At 44.5% G+C, this 22,105-nt stretch overlaps 1 protein-coding gene across 1 annotated transcript in view; it reads right to left on the bottom strand.

Annotated features, from left to right (window-relative positions):
- LOC135224816 (uncharacterized) overlaps positions 1 to 22,105 on the bottom strand; it is a 451,449-nt gene that overhangs the window by 264,415 nt on the left and 164,929 nt on the right. Inside the window, 2 exon segments of the mRNA XM_064264139.1 lie at positions 2,841 to 2,949; positions 3,120 to 3,353. Coding sequence (XP_064120209.1) covers positions 2,841 to 2,949; positions 3,120 to 3,353 — 343 coding nt within the window.

Genomic DNA, 22,105 nt, shown 5'->3' with positions numbered 1-22,105 from the left:
AACTGGTGGCATGTGGGTGAGTGTCAGGGCAATCACCCAATCATCTGTCAATAACCCAACACTTCCCATTAGCAATACAGATTAAAGGGATGGTTTGTGTGAGATGATGATGAAAGGCTTTAGTTTCTATATCTAGGGAAAATACTATGTGCCTTCAAAATTTGGTATTTGTTCCTATGGGACTATAAGCCATCACCTTTCTTTTGAAGAATTACTCCTGCAGGGGAGATTCTCACCGAAATAACTGGTAATAATGAAGGACTGTAAGACCAATCTAAAATCCTTCCTACTGCTAAGAACTAATGGTGTTGTGCAAAGAACCCAAAACAGAAGATGCTGGTGCAAATTGCAAATGATTTCAACCATTGTCCCAAAAGCAATTCTGCATGCACAGAGCAGCAAATAAACCAAAGAACTGCCTGGTAATGTGTAACAGTGGGGCACTATGTGTGCACAAAAACATGCAGTGTACAAACATAGGTAGAGCCAGTACTTGTACAGAGTTCAATTAACGATACTGCATGAGTTTGGGCATACAACTGAGGTTATTCTAAAACAGATACAATCTGAAGTTGCAGTCACAGGGTCCAACACATCCCTTTCACAATACCCATGGTATCACAGTCAAAGAGTACTATAGTAGATTCACTTCATCCGTGCATCTCGTGCCCAGCGCCGTTCCTTATGACACTCCTGATAAGCCAGTCACAGGGCTAAAAACTCTAAGATCTCTCAAGAGAGTTCACATAGGCAGGATGTATGTTCCACCTCTCCTCTTTCTAAAGTTATAACTTTCATTACACCTCAGTTTTACCCACAAAAAAGTAGTTTCCAAATTGCATCGCTAAACATCTACAAGCCAATGATTTAAGAATTTTGACGATATAAGAATTATGAAGAAAATTGTTATAATAAAAATTAATAATGAGAGGGATATAAGAGGACTGATTGTAGCAAAAGAAAAACCAATGGGATGAGCAAATTTCCTCCATAAGGTATCAATATCTAAGTAACGAATTTTTTCATATAGTATATTTATAGAGATTTTCACTATAGGATATGAAATGGTGATGGTCATAATGATAATGAAGTCTTAATATTTTTCGCCCCATAAGACTTTTTCTATCGAGGGGTCGCAGAAGTGATTATGATGATGACATCGAGTGATCACATGAGCAACACCTGACTACAGGAAGATAAAAGAGAGATTAATATACTTAATCTTTTGCTTGTTATTTTCATATTGATAGCCCTGCCTATATTTTTTTTGGTAGCATTGTCTTCCATGACATTTAAGCTCAAAACTGTATGAAACACGAGGTGATAAATGATGAATTCACTGCAATGTTTGTTTCACTATAAATATTTTAGAATTAAGTTTACTGAAGTACATAATTCTTAGTGATGAAATTGGGAAACGCTCCTTTTCTGCTTGTAAAACTGAGGTGTAATGAAAGTTATAATGTTTGAAAGATGTTGGAACATACGTAGATGTTGTCTACGTGAACTCTCAAGAGAGACTGAGAGTTTCCAGTTCTGTGATCAGCTTATCAACAGTCAATCAGGAGTGTCGTAAGGAACAGCCCTAGGCATGAGATGCATGGGTGAAGTGAATGTACTATAGCAACTCGTCAATGTATTGATCAGTATCAAGCAAAGGGTCAAGACTGGTAGAAAAATTTTTGGACACAACCAATCACTGGTATGACCTCCTAAACTTCTATCAAGAATGTATGGCATGCATATGTATAGCATATGAAGACAAATGTATGTGTGGAGCACAAAAATAGACAGCGCAAGATCTAGTGCAGATCCTGAGTACAAAGAGAGCCTTCATCCTGCTGCTGTAGATTAGTGACAAAACTTATGACTAACAGAGACATTTTTCAAGTGTTTTAGTTCCATAGAAGGGAGCAGATACCAGTGGGCAAAACTAATTACTGGTATGATCTCCTTAACTCCCATAATCCTACATAAAGAATGGGTAGTGCACATACATGTAACATATGAAGATAAAAAGTGTAAGTGGAGCACAAATACAGTGTGCATGATCCAGTGCAGAGTACCAGAGGCAGCCTCCATCCTGCTGCTGTAGGCTAGTGAAAACCTTGTGACTAACAGACACCTTCTTCAGATGTTTTATCCCACAGAATGGAACAGAGACCAATCTCAGTTCTACAGGAGAATAGAATGCTCATACAAAATCCTCCAGTGTTAATATCCTAAAGAGAAAAGACCCAGCAGCCCCCTCCTTCAGCAGTCAAAAGGCTGAGGGACAAAGAAAAGAGATAATAGCCCAAAACTGCTATGTAACTGAATCAGAAAGATAAAGGTTACTGCCAAATCTGAAGGCTTCATATAAGAATTTTCACAGAAAGATAAAGGTTACTGCCAAATCTGAAGGCTTCATATAAGAATTTTCACAGAAAGATAAAGGTTACTGCCGAAGAAAAAATTAATACATAATGTACTAAGATCATTGCTGCAGTATCACTGACATCCTGAACAATCACCAAGACATCATACACAAAGCTTCAAATGACAGTAATCAAGAAAACAGGCACCTTAATCTAAAACAACTGAAGAAAAGGCACTAGGTTACCATAAGGTGTGTGGGCAGTGCCTACCCATTCATTTACCCAACATCATTTAATTAACTTGCTACCTAAGCTTTAATAGCCATCTCTAGTTCATGATGAGAAACTTTGGACATGCAAAGTAAAGTTTTTTATTCTTGTAAAAAAAAAATACTCTTCACACAATAAAATCATTATATCATAAATCAAGAAAATGTCAAAATTCATATCTTGGGTTTCAAAACCTTTACCATTTATACTTACTTTTTCCAGTAAATGATTATGATCCAGACAAACTTCCTTAATGACAAGGGATTCTCCATCAGTGGACGGCATAATTTTCAGCTTCCACGGGCATTTAATTTGGGATTTTCTTTAATAATGAAAAATATGGACATCAAAATTAAATTCATATACATCTTTGCCATAAAACAATTATTTTCTGATAAGTTCTATATACAGGGTAAAGTTTTCAAGAAAAATAATCTACCTATTGCAGTTATTTCAATTATCAATACTTACTGCTGTGATGCTTTTACTTACTTCTTGGTTTTTTCAGAAGAAATGTAGCCACATTCATATACTACATAGGCATACTTCAAGGATGGTTTGATCATTCTGCTGGATAACTTTGCAAAGGCATCAATTGATCTTGAATCCCGGATCCTAATACTACTGCACAGACCATCATCTTTCAGTTTCTCCAAGTAAATACTCCACTCATCAAAGGATTGAAATAAGCTTCCTTCTTTCAGCAAAGTCATTGATTCCACATTCCTTTAAATAAAAAATTACACACTAAAAATAGTAGCATAAATGATTAGTATAGATTTTCTAACAATTTTATCAAAAAAGCCACAATACAAACACAGACATTTCTAAAAATATATATCAACAATAAAAAGCAGCACTACATGATACACTGAAAGGATGCCAAATCATAATCATAACTTGTTGAAAACCTGGTACCTGAAAAGAAAATGATATTGTTATGATACAATAAAGTTTTATACATACTTACCTGGCAGATATATACTTAGCTATTAGACTCCGTCGTCCGACAGAAATTCGAATTTCACGCACACACTACAGGTAGGTCAGGTGATCTACCGCCCTGCCGCTGGGTGGCAGGAATAGGAACCATTTCCGTTTTCTATCAGATTTTCTCTACCACCTGTCTCCTGAGGAGAGGTTGGGTGGGCAATTAATTGTATATATCTGCCAGGTAAGTATATATAAAACTTTATTGTATCATAACAATAACATTTTTATACATTCAACTTACCTGTCAGATATATACTTAGCTGATTCACACCACTGGAGGAGGGTAAAAGACAGCTAATTACTGAATTAGACAGGAATCACAACATACGTTGTAGGTAATAAATAAGTAAAACCTTGGTTCCTACCTGATTAGACAGAAGACTTCATGGTTACTGCCCAGGAGTCTGCTTCGTCTCAAGAGCCTCTGCGAGATATTGATCTATAGCTAAGAGCTCTTGTGGGTCTGCCAAAGGGGTCTTATCCGCTTACTCGGCAGAGTCTGGAAGGACTATGTCAATGGGTGCTGATCCACTTACTTGACAAGAACCTTACTCAAGGAGCACAACACCGATCCCGATCACCTTAACCTAACACCCGTGTTAGTTCTAAGATTGCAAGGAGTTATCCCCAAACTCCTCACAAACAACCAAAAAACTCAAACCACACACATACATATAACGTAATAGTACAAAAAACAAAACTAAAAAAAAAAAATTTTTGTACAACCCAGCTTGTAAGATACATTCCCAGTTCCTTACTGACAAAGGTAACGGCCGCCTGTGCGACATCAAGCACCCCTGTCAGTAGAAAACCAAGAACCCATCTCAAAAGGGAGTTCTACGTACAAATATAAAAATATAAAATTATAAAAATTTAAGGATCGGTATTTGTTCCAAGCCCCAGCACTGTATCCACTGACACGAAAGGACCTAGAGAGAAGCACTTCTCATAGGTTACTTTGATGTCTTTTAGATAATGGGATGCGAAAACTGAGTTACATCTCCAGTAAGTCGCATCTAAAATGTCTTTCATAGACATGTTTCTATGAAATGCTAAAGACGTGGCCACAGCTCTTACCTCATGAGCCTTCACTCAAAGCGTTTTGAAGGAGTCATCAGTGCATTTGTCATGAGCTTCCGTAATCACGCTTCTAACAAAAAATGCTAAAGCATTTTTGGACATAGGTCTCTTTGGATCCCTTACACAGCACCATAGACCTTGTTGACATCCTCCGAGTTCTTGCTTCTTCTTAAGATAGAACTTAAGAGCCCTTACCGGGCATAAAGATCTTTCTATCTCCTCTCCCACCAAGTTCGAGAGACCCTTCACTTCAAAACTCCTAGGCTAGGGTTTTGAAGGGTTCTCATTCTTGGCCAGAAACAGAGTCTGGAAAGAACAAATAGTTGAATCTTTCTTGAATCCAACTCGAGAATCAAGGGCGTGGATTTACTCGTTCTTTTAGTGGTGGCTAAGGATAACAGGAAAATACATTTCCTTGTTAAATCCCTAAACAAAGCAAGGTGAGGAGGTTCAAATTTTTCCGATGAAAGGAACTTTAGCACCACATCCAGGTTCCAGCTAGGAGTACGAGAAGATATGGATTTTGAAGTTTCGAATGATCTTACCAGGTTGTTAAGGTCCTTGTCTTCTGCTATATTTAGGCCTCTATTTCTAAAAACAGCCGAGAGCATACTTCGATAGCCTTTTATAGTAGGCACCGATAATTGAGATTCTTCTCTAAGGAAAATCAGGAAATCGGCTATGTTGGTCACAGAGGTATCAGAGGAGGACAGCTTCTTCCTTCTACACCATCTTCTGAAAACATCCCACTTCGATTGGTAGACCCGAATAGTTGAAGATCTTCAGGCTCTAGCGATAGCTTTTGCAGCCTTGCTCGAAAATCCTCTCGCTCTGACAAGTCTTTCGATAGTCAAAAGGCAGTCAGAGCGAGAGCGGGGAGGTTTTGATGATAACTCTCGAAGTGTTGTTGTTTGAGAAGATCTGTCCTGTTTGGAAGAGATCTGGGGAAGTCCACCGTCCATTCCTGTACCTCTGTGAACCAATATTGAGAGGGCCAAAACGGGGCGATGAGAGTTAGTCTTGCCCCTTTTGACGCCACAAACTTTTTCATAACTACTCCTAGTAGTTTGAAAGGGGGAAAGGCGTAGGCGTCTAGGCCTGACCAATTTAACAGAAGGGCATCTACAGCTATCGCTCTCGGGTCTTCCACCGAGGAGCAGAAGTTCTCTATCCTCTTGGATATTAAAGTTGCGAACAGGTCTATCTGTGGCCTGCCCCACAGGGACCACAAGCTCTGACACACTTGCGAGTGGAGAGTCCACTCTGTGGGGAGGACTTGGTTCGTTCTGCTGAGCCTGTCCGCCCTCACATTTTTCTCTCCTTTCACAAATCTCGTTAGGAGGGTAATGTTCCTTTCTTTTGTCCATGTTAAAAGATTCCTCGTTATCTCGTAAAGGGAAAACGAATGAGTCCCCCCCTGTTTTCCGATATAGGCCAACGCCGTGGTATTGTCTGAGTTGACCTGTACCACCTGATCTCTGACTTCCTTTTCGAAGAACTTCAGGGCTAGGAAAACTGCGCACAGTTCCTTGGCGTTTATATGCCAGTCTTCCTGTTCCTCCTTCCAGCAGCCTGACACTTCTTTTGCCCCTAAAGTCGCCCCCCATCCCTTCTCTGATGCGTCTGAGAATAATATTTGGTCGGGGTTCCGCACCTTCAGAGGCATGCCCTCGTTCTTCTTTAGAGGGACCAGCCACCACTTTAGGTGATTCTTCACCTCCAAGGGAATCGAGAAAGTGTCTGTCAATTGTCCTTCTTTCCAATTCCACGTTCTTCTTAAGAAGAATTGAAGAGGGCGTAGGTGGAGTCTTCCTAGGGAAATGAACTGTTCTAGAGAGGAAAGAGTCCCCAGAAGGCTTAACCATTCCCTCGCTGAGCTGCGTTCTTTCCCTAGGAAGTTCGAGACTTTCTGTAAGCCCCGAATGAGTCTTTCCTGGGAAGGAAAAGCCCGAAAACCCCGAGAATCCATCCGAATCCCCAGATAAACTAAGTTCTGGCTGGGGATCATCTGCGATTTCTCGAGGTTCACGAGCAATCCTAAGGATTGCGTTAGATTCAATGTTGTCTTCAAATCCTCCAAACATTGCTTCTCTGACTTGGCTCTGATGAGCCAATCGTCCAAATAAAGGGAGATGTTTATCCCTTTTAGATGAAGCCATCTGGCCACATTCCTCATCAGGTACGTGAATACCTGAGGGGCCGAAGAGAGGCCAAAGCACAAGGCCCTGAACTGAAAGATCTTTCCTTGAGTCATAAACCTGAGATACTTCCTCGACGATGGGTGAATTGGAACATGGAAGTAAGCATCCTGAAGGTCTAAGGAGACCATCCAGTCTCCTGGACGCAGAGCTGAAAGAACCGATGCAGACGTCTCCATGGAGAATTTTTTCTTCTCCACGTATCAGTTCAGAATGCTTATGTCTAGGACAGGTCTCCATCCCCCTGAAGCCTTTGGGACTAAGAAAAGGCGGTTGTAAAATCCCGGGAAGTGAGAATCCTGTACTACTTCTATAGCTTCTTTGTTCCGCATCGTTACCACCGTTTGAAGAAGAGTCTCCCTCAGAACAGGGTCCTTGTACTTCGCCAACAGTTCCCTCGGAGTTGTAGACAAGGGCGGTCTGTCTAGGAAAGGTATGATGTACCCCTTCCCCAGAACAGACAAAGTCCAGGGGTCGGCCTCCCTCATGGCCCAGGCTTCTACAAACTTTTGAAGTCTGGCACCTACAGGTGTTTGGAGGACATGAAAGCTATTTAGACTTTTTGAACGATCGGAAGGAAGACCTTCCTCGTTTGTCAAAAGTCTTTCTTTTCGTTGTGGGTCGAGATGAGGAACCTCCACGAAAGGGCACAAGAGGAGTACGAGCCGTTTTCTTGACAACTGGTACTGCAGGGCGATTCTTCTTGGAAGATTGAACCAATAGATCCTGAGTTGCCTTCTCAGATAGTGAACGCGAGATGTCCTTCACTAACTGAGAAGGGAACAGGTGATCCGACAGAGGAGTGTAAAGAAGAGCTGACCTCCGAGTAGGGGGACACCGCTTTGGTCAAAGAAGAGCTGACCTCCGAGTAGGGGACACCGCTTTGGTCAAAAACGACCCAAAAAGAGATCTCTTTTTAACCACTCCTGACCCGAAAAGAGAGGCCAGTTCTCCCGAACCATCTTACACTGCTTTGTCCATGCACGACAAGATACTGTGTAAAACTTCGGGATCAAGAAAGTCTGGATCTCAGGTCTTTTTAGCCAAAGCACAAGGCCCTGAACTGAAAGATCTTTCCTTGAGTCATAAACCTGAGATACTTCCTCGACGATGGGTGAATTGGAACATGGAAGTAAGCATCCTGAAGGTCTAAGGAGACCATCCAGTCTCCTGGACGCAGAGCTGAAAGAACCGATGCAGGCGTCTCCATGGAGAATTTTTTCTTCTCCACGTATCGGTTCAGAATGCTTATGTCTAGGACAGGTCTCCATCCCCCTGAAGCCTTTGGGACTAAGAAAAGGCGGTTGTAAAATCCCGGGAAGTGAGAATCCTGTACTACTTCTATAGCTTCTTTGTTCCGCATCGTTACCACCGTTTGAAGAAGAGTCTCCCTCAGAACAGGGTCCTTGTACTTCGCCAACAGTTCCCTCGGAGTTGCAGACAAGGGCGGTCTGTCTAGGAAAGGTATGATGTACCCCTTCCCCAGAACAGACAAAGTCCAGGGGTCGGCCTCCCTCATGGCCCAGGCTTCTACAAACTTTTGAAGTCTGGCACCTACAGGTGTTTGGAGGACATGAAAGCTATTTAGACTTTTTGAACGATCGGAAGGAAGACCTTCCTCGTTTGTCAAAAGTCTTTCTTTTCGTTGTGGGTCGAGATGAGGAACCTCCACGAAAGGGCACAAGAGGAGTACGAGCCGTTTTCTTGACAACTGGTACTGCAGGGCGATTCTTCTTGGAAGATTGAACCAATAGATCCTGAGTTGCCTTCTCAGATAGTGAACGCGAGATGTCCTTCACTAACTGAGAAGGGAACAGGTGATCCGACAGAGGAGTGTAAAGAAGAGCTGACCTCCGAGTAGGGGACACCGCTTTGGTCAAAGAAGAGCTGACCTCCGAGTAGGGGACACCGCTTTGGTCAAAAACGACCCAAAAAGAGATCTCTTTTTAACCACTCCTGACCCGAAAAGAGAGGCCAGTTCTCCCGAACCATCTTACACTGCTTTGTCCATGCACGACAAGATACTGTGTAAAACTTCGGGATCAAGAAAGTCTGGATCTCAGGTCTTTTTAGCCAGCACCCCAAGGGACCAATCCAGGAAACTGAAAACTTCCAAGACATGGAAAAGTCCCTTTAGGAGCTGGTCTAACTCGGACATGCTCCAGGAAGCTTTAGCCGAATTACGGGAGTGTCTTCTTGAAGACTCCACTAGGCTAGAAAAGTTCGATTCTGCAGAAGAAGGGAGCATCAGGCCCGTAGCTTCTCTCGTCCTGTACCAAATGCCTCTCCTGCCTGCAAGTTTGGAAGGAGGAGAGCAATACACCGTTCTCACGGACTCTTTCTTAGTGCTCATCCAAGCATTAAGAGACTGCACAGCTTTTCTCATCGAGATTGCTGGTTTCATCTTTAAAAATGAAGAAGACTTTGGTGTCTTTGTGCTAGAAAAAAGTGATCTAGGAGAAGGAGCTGCTGGGCTTAACGAATCTCCGAATTCTTGAAGGAGAAGAGAAGCCAAGACCTTATAGTTAGAAAGGCCTTCGCTAGTAGGAATCTCTTCGTCAGACACATCCTCAAGTTCCAAATTATCAGTAGGGGAACGATTTCTCTTGGCAGACTCTTTATCCGGGGACCTTCCTTCTCGGGGAGAAATACCTCTGGTCGGAGAAGGACTGCCAGACCTAGAAGTTCTCTTCTCTTGTACTTCCAAGAGATCTTTGAAATCCCCTGAGAAGTCGAAGTGGATACTGATACTTTCGAAGGTCCATCCATCTTGTCTGGTGTCTGGCTCTCTCGAAGAGTCTTTCGTTTGGAAGGAGATTTACTTCCAAATGAAGAATCACTGCTAACTGAAGCTTCACGCCTGGCGCTGGCTCCTCGCGCCTGGCTGGCGCCTCGCGTCTGGGTGGCGCCTCGCGCCTGGGTGGCGCCTCACGCCTGGGTGGCGCTCACGCCTGGGTGGCGCCTCGCGCCTGGCTGGCGCCTCGCGCCTGGCTGGCGCCTCACGCCTGGCTGGCTCCTCGAGCCTGGATGGCGCCTCGCGTCTGGCTGGCGCTTCTCGCCTAGGAGAAATCTCGCTCTCGTCTGGCGCCTCGCGCCTGGTAGGAGCCTGAAACTTGGCAGGGTTTACGTTAAAGACTGATGAGTCCGAACAATAGGGTTGTTCTCTTCTCCTGGTCCTGACTGGAGAATCGTTGTCCGAAGAAGATAAATCTCTCGGACGAACCTGATATCAGGACGGTTTAGATCTCTTAATGGGCAGAGACGAATCCTTCCTTCTTGGAGGATCTTTGGAGAGTACTCCAACGAGGGAAGCAATCTGCTCCTGCATATTTCTCAGAATCCTCGTAGTTTCTCTATTCTTGTCCAAAGGAGGGGAAGGAGAACGGTCCTTGTCAGGTCTCCACAAATCAGCAGGAGAAAGCAACAAACTTCAAGCCTTCTTGCTTTCCGACGGCAATTCCTCCGGAAAACGCTCAGGACTCGAGTCTAATCGAGACTCTTTCCAGCTCCTCTTCAAGGGGCGGGAAAGATCCGTGGATCTCCATCCTCTCTTGGGAGATGAAGTCTCCGAAGAAGAAAAACACTCACGGAGAACGCTTTCCCTATAGCGATCTCTGGCAGTCTGAGGTGTCACAGAACCTGCCGAAGGGACGTCTGACTGGTGGGGATCCTCCACAACCTCCGTTCGGCTTTTGACATTCCTTCTCCTCTGGGCTTGGGAGCTTGAAAGAGGTCTAGGCCTGGGAGCGTTGTGGAGCCGATCAGACGCCCCCTCCACTACACTGGGGACACTTATGTCACTTTCCACTGCACTGTTTACTTCAATTTGCTTACCTTCTATTGCCGCCATCTTAAGCTCCATTTTCTTAAGGGCGGCTTTGAGCTGTGCAATTTCCGATGTAGATTCCTGCAAGATCTACAAAAGGTGCAGGTACTGAAATATTAGGAGAAGGAGCAACATTTATCAGAGGAGAAGAGGGTACAAAATTACTAACTTGATCGCTAGAAAAAGAACTAGGCAGGGTTTTGGAAGAAGCCTTCCTCGCCCTGTCTCTTTCTAACTTCTTCAAATAAGAAGTTAGAGACTTCCACCCTTCAGCACTCAAACTCTCGCATTCGTGACAAGTGTTATTGAAAGAGCATTCATACTTTCTACACAATTTACAAACAGTGTGAGGATCAACCGATGCTTTCGGCATTCTCACCTTGCAGCCCTCATTCACACAACACTTCCAGAGTCAGACATCATGATGAAAAATCCAATCCAAATCCAATCAACGGTCCACAATAGCGTATGCCAATACAACGATCCAAATACGTCACCAAAAAATCCAATACGAAAATCAATTGCGATGCAAAAAACGAAAATCAGCCAGAGTAACTAACAACGTTGTTGTCAGTAACGCCGACAGAGAAAATCTGATAGAAAACGGGAATGGTTCCTATTCCTGCCACCCAGCGGCAGGGCGGTAGATCACCTGACCTACCTGTGTGCGCGAAATTCGAATTTCTGTCGGACGACGGAGTCTAATAGCTAAGTATATATCTGACAGGTAAGTTGAATGTATAAAAATATAGTTTCCAAGGAATACATAAAATAGAGAATAGAAAGCTGCAACATGAATCAATTGTTACAAGAGGGTTGAAAGTCAGATGGAAGAAAGTGAATATGAACGAAGACATACTAAATCGGATGAAAGGGGTTGCAGCTGGGGGGCAAAGGGATGCAGCAAAGAACCTAAAGTAATGCCTACAGTGCACTGAATGAAGTGCACTAACAGCACTATTTCCCAATGGAGATGGAATGCATAACTTAGTCTATATCATTCTTAATATTTACCTTTGATACTGAGAACAGGTAGAAAAATGACAAATGACAATAGGATCATTTCTAGCGCCTAGCTGGATCCGGTTAAATCGCACATGAAAGCAAGGAATCTTGCGAGATCTGGCAACGTGTGCATATATCGGGTGAAGAGTGGTCAAGGACCACGCATCTACGCCACAGCATCAGTCTTTTAGCATAATTACATGACGGCATAAGCTGATGATGCAAAGCATTAGGAAAAACCCCGATCCTACAAGCAACCTTCAGTCCATCCAAGACGTAAAGAAAATGGTATTTTCATGATAAAATAGTCTCATATATATAGTACTTACCAAGTAATTACATAGATATAATACTATTCCACTTGCATGGCAGCTAAAATTTGAAGTTCATGTTAGTGATTCTTTTTTTTTTTTTTTGTCGGTGACTACCCTGCCCACTATTGGGGAACAATAGGTCAACAAAACAGAGGAACTCACTTCTTTTATGCTTAATGTCCATGGGTGGGGAGGGAGGGTGGGCTCTGATATGTAATTATGTACCACTACTTGGTATGTATAGATGAAAATGACAAATTTTAAAAGACAATTTGTATTTTTCATAGCTACAAACCTGAGGTCTTAACAATAGGATAATTTCTAGAGCCTAGCTGGATCCGGTTAAAAAGCAGATGAAAGCAAGGAATCTTGTGATATCTGGCAACACATGCGTAGATCGGGTGAAGAGTGGTCAAACGCCGATCATCTACGCCAGTCTTTCCCAACTCAGGATGATTTGACAAATAGAGGGGCGGTCAGAGGTGGGCAGTATAACATTAAGACCTCAGGTTTGTAGCTATGAAAAATACAAATTGTCTTAGGAAATTTGTCATATACGCGAACAAACCCTCGCTCTGTCTTAACAATAGGATACTCATACTTGGAGGGAGGTATAAGACATCCTAGACCGGCTGGGGGCCTACCCGCCAGTCTAGCTCTCAAAAGAAATAGTTCTTGGAGAGGGACTGAGGCCCGCTGAGAAGCTAGATACACTAATATCTAACCACTCAGAACCTGAGTGACGTACAATGATATATGATAGGATAACCATTGTATAGGGAACCAAAGAGAAACTTTGACTGTCCAATAACAAACCAAGACACGGGTTTGTAGTACTCCTGACTCCTCCTTGCCCAGGAGCGGAGCCTATGCTACTAAATAGTGGGTAAGATATTGTATATTGCATGACCACAATACCAGTATGACTACCTCACTCACCTGTATCAGACCAGTCTAGCAAATGACGTGTCAATTCCTTAAACTGCCCAAAGGAAGAAGGAAAGGCACAAGAGAAAGAAGGAGACCAGCCAACTCTCTCATTCTTTCATCCACACAATCATCTTAGGTAAGATACAAAGGTGCCCCGTTAAGGGCAACTATGAGTTACACAACCTGTTGGGCACCCACCACAGGACCCAGGGAAAACGTGTCCATAGATCTGTGGGCAACATCCTTAAGATAGGAGGAGGTGAACGTGGACTGGCGTAACCAAGTACCAGCGCTCAGCACTCTACGTACAGCCAAGTTCTTTTTGAAAGCCAGAGAGGGACCAATACCCCTAACGTCATGTGTTCTAGCCTGCACAGACGTGGTGATGGAATCATCAAGAGTCAAGTATGCCTGTCTGATAGCTTCCCGTATCCATAAAGAGATAGTATTCTTAGACAGCTCTTTCTTTATATGGCCTGTACTAACAAAAAGTCTGCAGCAGCCAGGTCTAAGGTGCCAAGTCCTTTAAAGATAGCAACGCAGGGCCCGGACAGGGCACAACAAAAGCTCTTGAGCATCACTACCCACAACAAAAGCTCTTGAGCATCACTACCCACAAAGTCAGTCAGTGATGGAATGGAAAACGAAGCAAACCTGTCATCATGCACCGAGGGATTTTGGGTCTTGGCCACAAATTCTGGGACAAATCCAAAGAACACTGACTTCCAACCCCTGGTGTGCTTCACCTCATAACTCAGACCGTGGAGCTCTCCTACCCTTTTGGAAGATGCCAAAGCCAAAAGTTAAAATTTCTTGAGCGTCAGGTTCCTGTCAGATGAGCAACGCAAGGGCTCATATGGACTCTTAGTTAAGCTCTTAAGCACCAAGGAAACATCCCACATTGGAGGCTTGAGCTCTCTAGGAGAACTTGACTGCTCAAACCCCTTAACTAGCAGGGAAAGTTCCCAGGAAGAAGAGATGTCGATACCCTTCAGGCGTAACACCAAACTCAGTGCCGCCCTGTAGCCTCTAATAGCAGAAACGGACAAACGTTTCTCGTCTCTGAGGAAGGTTAAAAAGTCTGCTATTCGCTAAATAGAGGTTGTGAGTGGAAAAAAACCCTGTTTATGACACCAATCACAGTAGATCGCCCATTTGCCTTGGTAAACTGCGGAGTTTGACTTCCTAAGACTGCTGGACATGTGCCCAGCTGATTTCTGAGAAAAGCCTCTCTCTCTCGGAGGAGATAGTTGATACCCTCCAACCATGAAGAGACAGTGATTCTACTGACTGGTGGAACCTTTCTGCATGGGGCTGACACAGGAAATGCCGCCAAGGGGGATCTCCCTCGGAATCTCTGACAACAATGACAGATCTGGAAACCATTCCGCCTTAGGCCACAGAGGGGCTATCAAAGTCATTCTGAGACCTTGTGAACTCATCAGCCTGTTCAGAACTTGACGGATCAAACAAAACGGAGGGGAGGCATACACCTCCAGGTTATCCCAGGGATGTTGGAATGCGTCTTCTGTCAATGCTAAGGGATCTGGGAACACTGAACAGAACACCTCCAGCTTCCTGTTGTAGTGTGAAAAGGTCCAGCATGGGTCTCCCCCAAATCTGGAAAAGCTTGTCTGCCACCACTTGATGAAAGGACCACTCTGTGCCTAGGATCTGATCCCGGCGACTGAGTTTGTCTGTCACGTTCCGTTACCCTGGGATATACCTGGCCGAGAGCTCTACTGAATTGCTGATTGCCCACTGGTGAAGCTCGACGGTCAAGCCATGAAGTTGCTGAGAAACTAGGCCTCCCTGTTTGTTCACGTAGGCTACCACCGTGGTGTTGTCCGACATGAGAACGACAGAGTGACCCTCTACCATCCCCAGAAACTCCTTCAGACCCAAGACGTTGATATGCTGCTGCTTGTCCTCCAAACCCCAAACGCCTGAAATGAAGAGGCCGCCTAAGGGCGCGCCCCAACCTGCGAGGGAGGCGTCCGAGAACAGAAGGAAGTCCGGAGGGAGAGAACGCAGAGGGACACCCTTCAATAGATTCTGGTCGTCCAACCACCAACGAAGGTCTTCTCTCACTTCCAAAGACAGTGGGACCATAAACAGGGGAGAGTCCCCCGCCGGAGACCAGAATTCCCAGTCTCCATTGCAGAGACCGAAGATGAAGACGCCCATGAGGGACCAGCTTCTCCAGGGAAGATAGCACTCCCAGAAGAACCTGCCACTGATGAGCTGACTGATGCGACTTTCACAAGAAGTTGCGCGCCACAGCCCGCAACTTCTCCATTCTCTGATCTGACAGGAAAACTCTTGCCACTGTCGTATCGATGACCATGCCCAGGTAGAGAATCCTTTGAGTGGGTACGAGGTTCGACTTTTCCTGGTTGACTAATATACCCAGGTCCAGACCAGAACGCCAAAGCAAGACTATCCCTGTCTTGCATGCAGCTTCTCCCTGGAAACTGCCAAGACCAACCAATCGTCGAGGTACCTCAGCAAACGGATCCCCTGAGCATGGGCCCAACTTGACAGGAGAGAGAGAAGAACCCTTGTGAAACACTTGCGGAGGGGTCCACTGTGGTCAACCCGAAGCACAAGACTTTGAACTCGAAGATCTTGTCCGCCAGAGAGAAGCGAAGGAACTTCCTGAACGTGGGATGAACAGGGATTTGGAAGTACAGGCGGTCCCCGGGTTACGACGGGTCCGGCTTACGACGTTCTGAGGTTACGACGCTTTTTCTTAAATATTCATTGAAAAATCCGCCTGGGTTTACGACGCTTGTCCGAGGTTACGACGCTGACGCTTCCGACGCTCGACCGCTGGGTTTTACAACGCTTTTAAAAAAAAAACACATATGATAAGATAAGAATCCTTTATAGTTTAGCACAGTTCTTTCGCTCTCTCTCTCTCTCTCTCTTTGTATTTTCCAACCCCAAGAAAATAATCACTATAATTTTCTCTCTTCTCTCTCTCTCTCTCTCTCTCTCTCTCTCCTCTCTCTCCTCTATCTCTCTCTCTCTCTCTCCTCTCTCTCTCTCTCTCTCTCTCTATACTACAAAGATGTATGTTTTTTAGTATGATAAATAAATGATTTACTATTTCAAATATTTAATATTATTTCATACAGCAATAATATCAATTCATTAAAGAAAATACCATAATGAATTAGTAAGATTTAGCTTATATTAAAAAATTATCGAAGAATGAAGGAAATCCCAGTTTTCTCTGTAACCTTTCCAGGCACTAAAACTGTCAGATATATATCATGTTCTGTGACAGCCAAAAGGGGGAAGCGCTGGGGGAGAGCTGCAGTGTTGCATCAGTGGTCCTCTCTCTCTCTCTCTCTCCTCTCTCTCTCTCTCTCTCTCTCTCTCTCTCTCTCATTTACTGAGACTCGAGATTTTTTATGTACTTGTACTATTTTGTTTTTAATTTTTAAACTTTCAAATAATAATAATAATAATAATAAATAATAATAATAGAATAATAATAAATGACAATACACAAAGCACTACACCCAAGAGCAAATACGGACAGATATACATAACACGAAAGGAAGGAGGGAGAGGACTACTAAGTATAGAGGACTGCGTCAACATCGAAAACAGAGCACTGGGGGAATATCTGAAAACCAGTGAAGACGAGTGGCTAAAGATGCATGGGAAGAAGGACTAATAAAAGTAGACGAAGACCCAGAAATATTACAGAGACAGGAGAAAGACAGAAAGAACAGAGGACTGGCACAACAAACCAATGCACGGACAATACATGAGACAGACTAAAGAACTAGCCAGCGATGACAATTGGCAATGGCTACAGAGGGGAGAGCTAAAGAAAGAAAAACTGAAGGAATGAGAACAGCGGCACAAGATCAGGCCCTAAGAACCAGATAGTTCAAAGTATGATAGACGGAAATAACATCGCTCCAATATGTAGGAAGTGCAATACGAAAAATGAAACCATAAACCACATAGCAAGTGAATGCCCGGCACTTGCACAGAACCAGTACAAAAAGAGGCATGATTCAGTGGCAAAACCCTCCACTGGAGCCTGTGCAAGAAACATCAGCTACCTTGCAGTAATAAGTGGTACGAGCACCAACCTGAAGGAGTGATAGAAAACGATCAGGCAAAGATTCTTCTGGCGGGGACTATGGTTATCAGAACGGGACTAGGCGGGTGATACGTGCAAAGTCAAGAAGAAAGTATCACTCATTGATGTCGCAATACCATGGGACACCAGAGTTGAAGAGAAAGAGAGGGAAAAAAAATGGATAAGTATCAAGATCTGAAAATAGAAATAAGAAGGATATGGGATATGCCAGTGGAAATCGTACCCATAATCATAGGAGCACTAGGCACGATCCCAAGATCCCTGAAAAGGAATATAGAAAAACTAGAGGCGAAGTAGCTCCAGGACTCATGCAGAAGAGTGTGATCCTAGAAACGGCACACATAGTAAGAAAAGTGATGGACTCCTAAGGAGGCAGGATGCAACCCGGAACCCCCCCCACATATAAATACCACCCAGTCGAATTGGAGGACTGTGATAAGAGCAAAAAAAAAAAAAAAAAAAAATAATAATAATAATAATAAATAATAATAATAACTGTAATTACAAAATTCATATGTGATAGTATTTTAAAGAAATACAATACGTACTAATCTATCCATGTCACTTTTACTTAAGGTTAACTCTCTCTCTCTCTCTCTCTCTCTCTCTCTCATCTCTCTCTCTCTCTCTCTCTCTCTCTCTCTCTTTTGCCACACAAGATAATAATGAGTCATAGTGGTAACGCCCTCCCTCTCTTTCTCTGGAAGCGTTATAAACAAAGAGAGATAAACTCTCTCTCTCTCTCTCTCTCTTTACCGAGATGAAAGAATTTTTATGGTACTAGTATGTAAAATGTTTATTGATAATTTCAGTTATTTAATAATAATAATAAAACTTTAATTACAAAATTCATAATGGTCGTATTTTAAAGAGATGAAAATGACCTTTCCATTTCACTTGTAAGGATAATTCCTCTTTCTTACTGAGATGAGAGAATTTTTATGGTAGATGCACGTGTTTATTATATTTTCAAATAATAATAATAATAATAATAATAACAATAGAAGTAGTAATAATACGATAAATAATTTCAAAAGAAAATTCTTCCCTTTGTCTTTTTCTGTATCAATTTACCCACCTCAACTCGAGTGACACTCAAGCTTAACAATGCCATACAATGGTCAACGAATTTAATGGTTTTATGTAATCTCTCTCTCTCTCTTACTGAGGATGAGATCATTTTCATGGACGTGTATGTAATAAGTTTATCATAATATTTTTCCAATAATAATACTATAAGTACAAAATTCATATCTGAGTATTTTAAATACAATAATCATTCCATTTCTCTCTTTTAAACAATCTCTCTCTCTCTCTCTCTCTCTCTCTCTCTCTCTCCACAAGATACTTGTCATACATTTGGTGTTTCTATTTCTTCCTTTTATCTCTCTCCCTCTCAGCAAAAGAATTGATAGACAGACAAACATAATTGCACAGTCCTCTCTTTCTCTCTTCTCTGGAGAAATATATGTATTTATGGGAGGGGGAAAAAGTTGCCTACAGACGTTCATTTCAATCTATTGAAACCTAAGGAGTTATTTCTTCTCTCTCTCTCTCTCTCTCTCTCTCTCTCTCTCTCTATCGAATTTTCCTCTCCCCATCCCTCTCCCCCCCTTTCTCAATCCCTCCTCTCTCTCTCTCTCATCTCTCTCTCTCTCTCTCTTGTATTTTAATGAAAATATACAGTAATTTGTGAATACACAGTGTTGCACATGAAAAAAGTAAATTAGTGATAATTTTAGAGATACGGCCCTAAGAAAAATTGCAAATTAATAGTGAAATTTTCCCTGTGGACATGTTTTCAAGAACGTCGTTCCGGCTTACGACGATTTTCGGGTTACGACGCGTCTTAAGAACGGAACCCCCGTCGTAACCCGGGGACCGCCTGTATGTGTCCTTCAAGTCTATCGACAGTATGAAGTCGCCTTCCCTCACGGCTGCCAACACCGAGCGTGGGGTCTCCATCTTGAACAATGTCTTCCTGATGAAGCGATTCAAGGTGGATAAGTAGATCACAGGCCTCCATCCTCTCGACGCCTTGGGCATCAAGATGTAACTGTAAAACCCCGGGGACGGACGCACTACTTCCTCTATTGCATCCTTGTCCAGCATTTTCTGCACTTCCTCCCGAAGAGCCAAGAACTTCAGAGAATCTGGAGGATAAGTCTTCCTGAGCTGCGGCTTGTCTGACAGAGGAGGAGAGAAGTCGAATGGCAACAGGTATCCCACCCGAAGGACATCTACCACCCACTTCTCCGCCCCGTAACCCTGCCACTTGGCCCAATGGCCAGCCAGGCAACCCCCCCACCCGTGGCACAGGAGAGGGAGAGGTGCCCACCCTACTGACGGCCCCCTTGACCTCTGCCCCTGGGGCCTCTTCTTGGTTTAAAGGAACAAGAGTGAAAGGGGAACTGCTCTTGAGAGATGGGCTGTGTCGAACGGGAAGGCCCTGCCAAACTCGAGGTCCTCGATGGCCTACCAGGAGACAATCTCCTCGACTGCTGCTGGACCGGGGGAGGAGGAGGGGCTGGACGTCTCCGAGGGCAGGACTCTGATTTAGACATGGCTTGGTGCACCAATTGGTCCTTGGTGTCAGCCCGGCATCGGTCTATCGCATTTTCGAGTTCTGTCCGTGTAAACAAGAATTGCGACTCCAACAGATCACCGTTCCTCAAGGCCAGCAAAGACTCAGTGTCGGGCGACCTCTCCATCCTAGACAAAGCCGCGTCCCTCCTAACCAGAAGAAGATTAGCCCATAAATTGGCACTGAGGTGAGCAAATAAGAAAACGCCCTGCCCCCAGACTGCAATAGACTGGCAAGCGAGGCGGCACTCACCAACCCTTCAAGGGACCTGTCAGAAGCTATCTTGGCAATCACCGCAGACCAGAGGTTCAGCCAAGAAACCATCTGCAACATGGAGGCTGCCGTAGATTCCAAAGCTAAGGCATCTTGCGGAGACAAGGACGGAGCCACTGACCTCACCTGTTCCAAAGTCAAACCCGGCTTCAGGCGAATGGCGTCTGATTAAGGTGGCGTGACAACAAAAACGCAGAGCTCGTAGCACAGTACTTCCTATGTCTTGTGAGAGGTGAGGGTAGTAGTTTGGTAGAGCCTCTAGAGCGAAGTGAACCGTCCCGGTCAGAAACAGAGGCGTTAACCTTCTGTAAGACTGACTGAACGTGCCCTGACAACGGCAGCTGAAGAGATGATTTGGGGTCCTGAGTAGCTCCCACCAAGGCTTCTAAGCAAGAAGGAGTGTAAGAAGACCGAGCCTGAGTCCTACTTTCCAAATTGTTGAACCCACGAATGAGATCAACAACTTCCGAAAAGGAAGACAGAAACTCTGGCGTGTCCCCCTCTTCCTGCTCTGGCACCGGCGACCGACGATGAGAAGGATGTGTAGGCTCTTCTAACGTGTTTTCTCCACCAAAATTCACAGAAGGGTTAGTAGCCAAACAGTCTGAAACCCCTACTAACCTATCTGGGCTGGGTCCAAGCGTCAGCCTCTGAGACGGACCCACTGTAACATTAGGCACATCACTTACCTCAGCAGGTGACTTCAGACGTCCATGAATGGAGGCGGGCGTGGCAGCCGTAAGTACGTGAGATATGGGGGAAACTCGAACACTCGAGATTGACGGAGAATCCCTTATAGTGGAAGTCTTGGAAGCACCAACTAGAGGCAAGCTAACACTCCAGCTGCACAACCTCCGTGCTCACTACCTTCGACCTCTTGACAGGCGCCTTCAGATCTTACGGCGACGAATAGGCCTTGGAGAAGAAGGAGCACTACCATCATGTGCACAGACAGGGGAGGTTGCAACACGCTCACGAGTGCAAGGACGGAAGGGGGGGTGGGGTGGTTGTACGTACGAGATTCGGTGGCGAAGCAACCCCTGCAGAACACACATCACTAACACTGCCCGAAACCACAGCACTCTCGGGAACATATCCGCGCTGTTCCTCCCTCGGCGGCGAAGGAAGGACAAAGTCGCTTAATAGGCCTATGAGGCGTAGAGGGGGAAGATGGAGAGGAAGACAGCACTAGCTTCTTATGCGCACTCTTCTCGGAAGGCGGGGACGAAGCAACGCGTTTCCTACCAGTCCTCCCAACCAATAAGGCAACCAACTTCACATCCAAAACAGAGTCCAGCCTCTGAAGCACTGCCTGGCATATGATCTCGGACTGATGTGCCAGAGAAGGCTCCGAAGACAAGGAAGGGAGATGTTTCAAACTGGGCGGCAGAGATGACGTCGTGGCTAAGTGAGGCGGATCGGAAGAGGCGACTGGGAGATACGTCATCGATGAGAGTGACGTCACAAGCGGCAGTGACGTCACGGCTTCCCCTCTGAGTGAGGGGGAAAGAGACACCACTGGCGGAGGAATACACAAAGATGGGCCCCGTGACGACAACAACAGGGCTGACGCCGCAGCTTCACTCCGAGACAAGGTGACGAGTGATGGCCGACTGCTCCTACCCGCGGAGACGAGGCCGGGAGGAGGGGGGGATGGCCTGGCTGGACCGGGAAGGGGGATGGGAGCCTCCACAAAATGCGCTAGCAACCCCTCCAAGTGTTAGGAATACAATAGAAGTCTGTCTATGAATATGTAGGGACAATTAGATAGGAAAATCCACTGTTAGAAATATGTAGAGTGAGGGTAGAGTTAAGGTAGTTGGAAGTCAGAAGGAGGTAGAAGTGTGGTAGAAACAGACTGCACCAATAGCAGTTTGGAAAAAATGAGACAAAACAAAACCCGTACTTCGCCAAAGCAAGAAAATGTTTACTCCAGTGGAAAATCTGAACTTTGACACCGTCAGTGGGTGGTTACGATAGATTAGCATAACCAATAACACTAATCAAGGGGTGGCACCGGAAGAAGGGAAAGCCACTCAAGAAGTAGTAGGATGTGTCTCTTAGTAGAAGTTAAGGAGGAGCTTAACTGTAGGAGTTAGGTTGAGATTTCACTTGAGGTCTCAGAGAAGTTCAGTTAGGAACTAACCTC

This window comes from Macrobrachium nipponense, chromosome 12 (genome assembly GCF_015104395.2).
Source record: "Macrobrachium nipponense isolate FS-2020 chromosome 12, ASM1510439v2, whole genome shotgun sequence".
In the NCBI taxonomy this organism is placed as follows: Eukaryota; Metazoa; Arthropoda; class Malacostraca; order Decapoda; family Palaemonidae; genus Macrobrachium; species Macrobrachium nipponense.
This window is presented reverse-complemented; position numbering and strand designations above follow the sequence as displayed.